At 43.1% G+C, this 8,684-nt stretch overlaps 1 protein-coding gene across 1 annotated transcript in view; it reads left to right on the plus strand.

Moving 5' to 3' along the window:
* Nucleotides 1-1,325: 1,325 nt before the first annotated feature.
* The window catches only part of vegfaa (vascular endothelial growth factor Aa), a 34,362-nt gene continuing 27,003 nt past the window's right edge, over nucleotides 1,326-8,684 (plus strand). Inside the window, exons 1-2 of the mRNA XM_020925802.2 lie at nucleotides 1,326-1,923; nucleotides 6,376-6,415. Of these exons, the coding sequence (XP_020781461.1) occupies nucleotides 1,858-1,923; nucleotides 6,376-6,415 (106 nt within the window). The 5' untranslated portion in view covers nucleotides 1,326-1,857. The remainder of the gene's footprint in view (nucleotides 1,924-6,375; nucleotides 6,416-8,684) is intronic.

Here is an 8,684-nt window from a genome sequence, read left to right on the forward strand (position 1 = left end):
TCACAAGAAACTGAGTATAAATAAGGACCATGGCGAACCTACAGTACAGGTACAGTTCAAAGTCTGTAAAACATAAACCATTATCCACTTTGTGTAAAAATCTCTTTTTCGATCTACTTGTAAGAGAGTGGAGAGCTACTGGTAGCTACAGGTTGGAAAACCCTGAGTTGGAGGAAGTGTCTGGGGTGAAGGAAGTCTGGGAGTCCCTGCTTAGACCTGACTCCAGATCAGTGGAAGAAAATGGATGGATGGAAGTTGAATCTACTCAAATAAAGTAAAAGGCTCTTAATTAAAGTCATTTTAATTTAACGATATTGTTTTTTTTCCCATTATATAAGCACATGTGGGTTGTTCTATAGATATATTTACGTTTATTTATGTGTGTTTGAGGTTGTGGGGTTTAAAAGGGAGAAAAATGATGCAACGCCAACTGCAACATGCCCAGTGTCGGGGAGTAACAGATTACATGTACCAGAGTTACATAATCAGAGTACAAATTATGAGTAACTGTATTCAGTTACAGTTACAGTTTCAGTGAGTGGTAATTGGATTACAGTTACTTTGTTGAAATAAATGGATTACAAAGCTGGTCTTTTTTCATGTCTTTAAGTAGATGAAATATTTTATGTTAAGATATTCTGGTCTTTTCTTCTCTACAGTAAAACAAAAGTCTGTTCATGGAGACTTGGGCTCAACAGCCAATTTGAAGAGAACAAACAAGAATTTTCAGGATGTGGTTGGTACATTCATGTCGTTTTAAAAAGCACGACAATATCAAATAATCCAAAGTATTCAGATTACATTACTCACTTTAAGTAATTTAATGGATTACGTTACAAACTACATGTTGGGGTATGTAATCTGTAATCTGTAGGGGATTACATTTTAAAAGTCACCTTCCCAACGCTGTTAATAATGATCCCAAAAAATTAACCGTAAATGAACAGTCAAACCAAACTCTGAATGTGTTTCTGATCACGTACAGAATCTTCCACAGAAAACAATCAGTCCGTTTTCTGTAATCTACAAGTACGGGACCTTTAACCGGCTTTTAAAACTTCCAAATTAATGAAAACAGGAAATCGTGACACTGTCACATCTGCTTTACTACAACTGTCCCGTTTTAATCCCTGCGTTTTAACCCCATGACTACGTCCACACCGTGCGCAGCTCCATAATCTACGTGTGTCTCCGCTGCTGTCACTCGGGGAGCGACTCAGCGGTGTGTCAGCTTCCCCCCCCCCCCCGCGTCTCTCTCCTCTCTCTCACTTGGACCCTCCCCGGCCACGCCCCCCCCCGTCCACAAGACCTCGCGCCGCCGATGCCAGCAGCCGCTCAAATAACGAATCAGACGCGGCGCAACGAGACGAGACCTGAAGTGAGAGCAGCAGAACGAACCACCAGCACTGCACACACACAGAGAGAGAGAGACGTGCCAGTGCCAAAGCCAAAGCCAGGACCGGTGCCGTAGCGACTTTGCACCGGCGTCAACGCTCCCGTCCGCAGCCTTCCCCGTTTTTTGGAGAGATCCGCGGAAAAGGGCCGTGCGTAAAAGTTGCGCGGCCGGTGCGTGTGCCATCGCCGAGGAAGGGGCAGTGTTTTGGATTTCCAGAGCCTATCACCGCGTCTTTGTTGCCGGATGGAGGACGCACGGTTGGCTCGCTGAGAACACGCCACATGTCTCACGATATTATGGATATTCACCGGCTCTAGCGCGAACCAATTTTTTTTATTTTGTTTCACCACGAGAGTCTGTTTTGTTTTGCATCCACGAGATTTTTGTTTTTGTTTCCACTATTATTATTTTTTTCTGGAGCGACCTGCTGAAATTTGAACGCCATCGAGAGGAATACAATCATGAACTTTGTTGTTAGTTTGGTACAAATCCTCTTGGCTGCGGTTTTACATCTCTCCACTGTTAAGGCAAGTCTCGCACTTCTCTTCTCGCCAATTTCTATTAATACCTGCGCGCGCTATCACACTGCCCCATTTCAGTATCTTTTCGACTTCAAGACACGTGTTCTGCGCATTATCAGCCCCGTTATAACAGCTTTATGACACCTTTTCATCCCTGGAACACAATGTTTTGTACTCTCTGTCTCTTTCTCTAACAATATTTCATTACGCGTTTGGAGCAATTTGCGAAAAGCAGCGCGTTTACTTTCTTACTTGTCTTTTCTTATTTTCTCCTCCTCTGGCGTGTCATGCAAAGTGGAATAGGCGCCAAACTTAAGCCCCAGGAGATTCAATTTGGCTTTGAAAGAGTCGCATTTAAATTCAGCTCCAGCTTCTTTCATGCGAGGTGGACACAATTGTCACTGCCAGGGCTTATTGCGTACGAATGCGCGTTTTTAAGTTGCTATTACGGGTGAGTTAAGCGTGCGTTTTGGACAGCAACTAAGCCGAGTTTTAAAGCAGTGTCTCCAGAATTTAAAGCTGTGTTGATTGTGAAATGTAGCGCTCGGTGTCATAGTTTAATTTGTATTTTAGCGTTAAATTTGTCGGATTTTGAATGAAGTCTCGCCGGGGCCAAAGAGCGCCTTTCTCTGCCTGAGTCATCGCTGGTGCCGGCTCCGTTTCTCCTGTCACTCACGCGCACGCACGTAAAAAAGGAAGGACGCACGCACATGGACGAGCACGTACACACACACACATACACACACACACATCGTTGAAGGAGCACGCACGCGCACGGTAGGGAAATAGGAGCCGGTTTCTCACGCAATACAGCAGGAGGAGGGGGGGTGTGCACGAGGGGGAGCGGGTGCACGAGGGGAGGAGGGAGGGGGGGTGTATGTGCGCGCGGAGCCGGTGGTGAGGTGGTGAACGCGGCTCCCGGGAAACGGCGCGTCAAAACCCCGGGAGGAAACCAAAACAAAGAGCTGTTCTGGTCCGATCCTTCAAAATAATGTGCAGACAGACCGGGTTTAGTCCTGGTTTGGTCCTGGTTTGGTTCAGGTTTGGTTTTGGTTTGGTCCTGGTTTAGTCCTGGTCTAGCCTTGGTCTAGTCCTGGTCTAGTCCTGATGTAATCTTGGTTTAGACCTGATTTAGTTCAGATTTAGCACTGGTCTAGTCTTGATTTAGCCCTAGTCTAGTCCTGGTTTGGTCCTGGTCTAGTCCTGCTAAAGTCCTGGTTTAGCCCTGGTTTAGACCTTGTTTAGTCCTGGTTTAGCCCTGGTTTGGTACTGGTTCAGCCCTATTCTAGTCCAGGTCTAGCCATAGTCTAATCCTGGTCTAGGTCTTGGCCTTGGTATGGTACTGGTTTAGTCCTGGTTTAGCCCTAGTCTAGCCCTGGTTTAGTCCTGATTTAACCCTGGTTCACTCCTGATTTAGTCCTGGTTTGGCCCTGGTCTGGCCTTGGTCTAGTCCTGGTCTAGCCCTGGGTTAGTCCTGGTCTAGTCTAGCCTTGATCTCATCCTGGTCTAATCCTTTTCTAGTCCTGGTTTAATCTTGGTTTATACCTGATTTAGCCCTGTTTAGCCCCGATCTTGCCCTGGTTTAGTCCTGGTCTAGCTTTGGTCTAGTCCTGGTCTAGCCCTGATTTAGCCCTGGTCTTGACCAAGACTAGACCAAAGCTAGATCAGGACCAAACCAGGACAAGTCCAAATTTAGCTCTGGTCTAGCCCTGGTCTATCCTTGATTTAGTCCTGATTTAGTGCTGGTCTAGTCCTACTTTAGTCCTGATTCAGTCCTGGTTCAGTCCTGGTTTAGTCCTGGTTTAGTCCTGGTTTAGTCCTGGTTTAGTCCTGGTTTTAGTCCCTTGATTTAGTCCTGGTTTAGTCCTGGTTTAGTCCAGGTTTAGTCCTGGTTTAGTCCTGGTTTAGTCCTTGAGTCCTCCACGTCACGGTCAGTTCAAACGTGGCAGTAAAAAGGCTGTAAAAAAGTGATTAGTCTTTAATTAGTCCCTGATCTTTCCTTTTGTCTGTGCACACTCACTTTTATTGCCCCGGACACCGACCCGGGGGCAAACGCAGGAGGTTGTTGGTCCAATTCCAACTCTATAACCTCATACTGTTATTGTGTCCTTGAGCAAGACACTTCACCCTCCCTGATAAACGTGACACGAATGATCAATGAAGGCAACAAATCAATCAACATTTACGCGATTACGGATTCTTTTATCGCTCAAAAATACCTCGAAACTTGGCTCGCCTCTCCGCAGATCTGACCCGTGACTAGTTTAAGTTAACCGGGGAGTCGACCTTCCACTAGAAAAGTTACAGAGTGCAGCTTTAAGTCGAAAAGTTTGACTAAAATCTTGAAAATGTGGTTAGTTTAGAGTTGGCGCGTTTTATTTTGAAAGGGTCTCAGGTGTTTGGTGTTTCCAGCTTGACGGAGCCACTTCCTGTCTGTGCACTTGTTCAACTTTGAGGTTTTATCAGGAAATTTACAACTTGCAGCCACTTTATGACTTTATAAAATCAAAAAACACGACGTTACATCGATTAACGGACTTAGATATTTGTCAAAGCTTTTATTTTTAAAGCTCGGACCAAAAAAACACCACGAAAAACACAAATAATCCAGTTACTTTTTCATTTTTTTACTCTTTACTTCGACCAAAACCTTGTACTTCTACTTGAGTAATATTATTTTGAAGTACTTGGAATAAAATATATCAAAATATTGTGGGACTAAATGTGGTGATACAGTATTTTTTGGAATGTTTTCGCAATTTTTTCTTATTATTTAGTGGAAGGGATTTTGTTTTTGCGTTTTCCACGTGACATATTCACAGTTTTGAGGATTAAAATTGATGTTTCTCATATTATTTTTGCACAACTGGTGGTTTTAACAAAAAAATCATCAGGTCATGTGTAATATTTTGTGATCATGTCGTATCGTGAGCCAAAATATCGAGACAAAATTGCACGAGACGAGACGAGATACGAGATACGGTCGACGAAAACGAGACAAGATCAGATTTTAACATAATTCCTGATACAATCGAAATGTAAACACTTGGAAAAAAACCTCCTGCAATAGTCCTAGTTTGGTCCTGGTTTAGTCCTGGTCTAGTCCCGGTCTAACCTTGGCCTAGTCCTGGTTTAGGCCTGGTCTAACCTTGGTCTAGTCTTGGTCTAGTCCAGATTTAGCCCTGGTCTAGTTCTCGTCTAGTCTTGGTTTAGCCCTGCTCTAGTCCTGGTTTGGTCCTGATTTAGTCCTGGTCTAGCCTTGGTCTAGTCCAGATTTAGCCCTGGTGTTGTCCTGATTTGGTCCTGGTTTAGTCCTGGTCTAACCTTGGTCTAGTCCTGGTTTTAGCCCTGGTCTAGTTCTGGTTTAGGGTAAATTTAGCCCTGGTCTAGCCTTGGTCTAGTTCACATTTAGCCCTGGTCTAGTCCTGGTTTAGTCTTGGTCTTGTCCTGGTTTGGTCCTGCATTAGCCCTGGTCTAGAGCCTTGGTCTAGTACTAGTCTAATCTTGATTTTGCCCTGGACTAGTCCTGGTCTAGTCCAGATTTAGCCCTCTTCTAGTCCTGGTTTGGCCCTGGTCTAGTCTTGGTCTAGTCCTGGTTTAGCCTTAATCTAGTCCAGATTTAGCTCTGGGATAGTCCTATCTTGGTCCTGGATTAGCCCTGGTCTAGTCCTGGTTTAGCCTTGGTCTACCTTTGGTCTAGTCCTGGTTTAGCCCTGATCTAGCCTTGGTCTAGTTCAGATTTAACCTTGGCCTAGTCCTGCTTTAGTCCTGGTTTAGCCTTGATCTAGTCCAGATTTAGTCCTGGTCTTGTCCTGGTCTAGTCCTGGTCTAGTGTTGGTCTAGTGTTGGTCTAGTCCAGATTCTAGAGACAAAATTTCCACGAGACAAGACAAGATTTTAACACAATTTCTGACAAATTTCACCTAAAAATTTTAGTTATTTTTTAATTTCTTATTTATTTATTTATTTCATTTTAGTCCTACTTTTTGGAACCGTAAGAAATGTAACTCAACAAATCTTAATTGTTTTTTGTCAAATCCAAACGTAAAAACGCTCGGAAAAAAATCTCAGGAGTTCATTTTCTCTTTAATTTGTGTCAATTTTGTGTCACGAGATTTTGTTTCTGTTGCTCAAAAATTCCGCTGTTCCTTCCGTGAATTGAGGCGCCTCTCCGCAGACCTGACCTATAAAGTCAAAGATACGAGAAAAGTTACGCAATGCCCCTTTACCCAGACCGTAAACTCAGCGGCGCATGTGAGGGCAGCTCTGTGAAGCGATCCGAACCGATAAATGTGTTTGGGAAAAGAATGTGTAACAGTGCGCGTGACGTAACCCGACATTTCACCGACGGAAAGTTAACCGCTGTTTATTTAGTATTTTTTCTCTTGTAAATCTGTAATTGTGTTTTAAAATGTTTAACTCGAGTCCCGGTGTTGTTTTTTTGTTTTTTTTTTGCAGGGTGCCAGCATTAGCGCGATGGAGAAGAGCAAAAACGAAGGTGAGCGCTTTTCTCTTTATTTCAATGGCAGGTGTGTGAGCGGGCCCCCTGGTGGACGCACAAGGAACTGCTGGATGTGTATTTTTGTTTTTTGGGGTTTTTTTTGTATTTATTTTTTGTATTTTTGTCAGTTTATCAGATTATTTCTATTGAACATTGAGAATTTTTAAGCAAATTTTAATCAAAAATGGTGTGAAATACCTGGTCCTGGTTTAGTCCTGGTCTAATCTTGGTTTGGTCCTGGTTTGGTCTTGGTGTGGTTCTGGTTTAGTCCAGATTTGGTCCTGGTTTAGTCCTGGTCTAGTCCTGGTTTGGTCTTGGTTTGGTCCTGGTTTAGTCCTGGTTTGGTCCTAGTTTGGTCCTGGTTTAGTCCTGGTTTGGTCCTGGTTTAGTCCTGGTTTGGTCCTGGTTTGGTCCTGGTTTAGTCCTGGTTTAGTCCTGGTTTAGTCCTGGTTTAGTCCTGGTTTAGTCCTGGTTTGGTCCTGGTTTGGTCCTGGTTTGGTCCTGGTTTGGTCCTGGTTTGTCTGGTTTAGTCTGGTTTCCTAGTCCTGGTTTAGTCCTGGTCCTGGTTTAGTCCTGGTTTAGTCCTGGTTTGGTCTTGGTTTGGTCCTGGTTAGTCCTGGTTTGGTCCTGGTTTGGTCCTGGTTTGGTCCTGTTTAGTCCTGGTTTTGTCCTGGTTGGTCCTGGTTTGGTCCTGGTTTAGTCCTGGTTTAGTCCTGGTTAGTCCTGGTTTAGTCCTGGTTTGGTCTTGGTTTGGTCCTGGTTAAGTCTTGGTTTGGTCCTGGTTTAGTCCTGGTTTGGTCCTGGTTTAGTCCTGGTTTGGTCTTGGTTTGGTTCTGGTTTAGTCCTGGTTTGGTCCTAATTTAGTCCTGGTCTAATCCTGGTTTGGTCCTGGTTTAGTCCTGGTTTGGTCCTGGTTTAGTCCTGGTTTAGTCCTGGTTTAGTCCTTGGTTTGCCTTGGTCTAGTCCAGATTTAGCCCTGGTCGTGTCTTGGTTTGGTCCTGGTTAGTCCAGGTTTAGCTCTGGTCTAGTCCGGTTTTTTGTAGAGTTTTATTTATTAGTTTTTTTCTGTTTGTTGATTCCGATATCTGATGCTGTTTTGACCGATAACCGATGTTTGAAGCTGACGTCAACTTGACAAACCCCGACAGTCGTCAGTGTGTGAAGAGTGACGCTGTGAGAACGAAGCTCACACGTCCCAAAGTCCACGGCGAAGACCGAGGACACACCAGGACTTTTGGACCTGACCATAAAAACACCACAGAAAATCCAACACTGAAGTAAAACCGAGCTCTGAAAACAAAAACAAAAAAAACTCAAACAAAAAACTCAAACAAAAAAATCAAAGAAAGAAACTAAATTATGTATAGATTTAGTCTTATTTGTTCCTTTAAAATGACTTTATAAACACTTTGAGCACTACTACTACTACTACTACTACTACTACTACTACTACTACTACTACTACTACTACTACTACTACTACTACTACTACTACTACTACTACTACTGCTACTACTACTACTACTACTACTACTACTGCTACTACTACTACTACTACTACTACTACTACTACTACTACTACTGCTACTACTACTACTACTACTACTACTACTACTACTACTACTACTACTACTGACTACTACTACTACTACTACTACTACTACTACTACTACTACTACTACTACTACTACTACTACTACTACTACTACTACTACTGCTACTGCTACTGCTACTACTACTACTACTACTGCTACTACTACTACTACTACTACTGCTACTACTGCTACTACTACTACTACTACTGCTACTACTACTACTACTACTGCTACTGCTACTGCTACTGACTACTACTACTACTACTACTACTACTACTACTACTGCTACTACTACTACTACTACTACTACTACTACTACTACTACTACTGCTACTACTACTACTACTACTACTACTACTACTACTACTGCTACTACTACTACTGCTACTACTTACTACTACTACTACTACTACTACTACTACTACTACTACTACTGCTACTGCTACTACTACTACTACTACTACTACTACTACTACTACTACTACTACTACTACTACTACTACTACTACTACTACTACTCTACTACTACTACTACTACTACTACTACTACTACTACTACTACTACTACTACTACTACTGCTACTACTACTGTACTACTACTACTACTACTACTACTACTGCTACTACTACTACTACTACTACTACTACTACTACTGCTACTACTACTACTA

Source organism: Boleophthalmus pectinirostris, unplaced genomic scaffold (assembly GCF_026225935.1).
Source record: "Boleophthalmus pectinirostris isolate CB_2022bp ecotype Guang Dong unplaced genomic scaffold, ASM2622593v1 HiC_scaffold_6, whole genome shotgun sequence".
In the NCBI taxonomy this organism is placed as follows: Eukaryota; Metazoa; Chordata; class Actinopteri; order Gobiiformes; family Gobiidae; genus Boleophthalmus; species Boleophthalmus pectinirostris.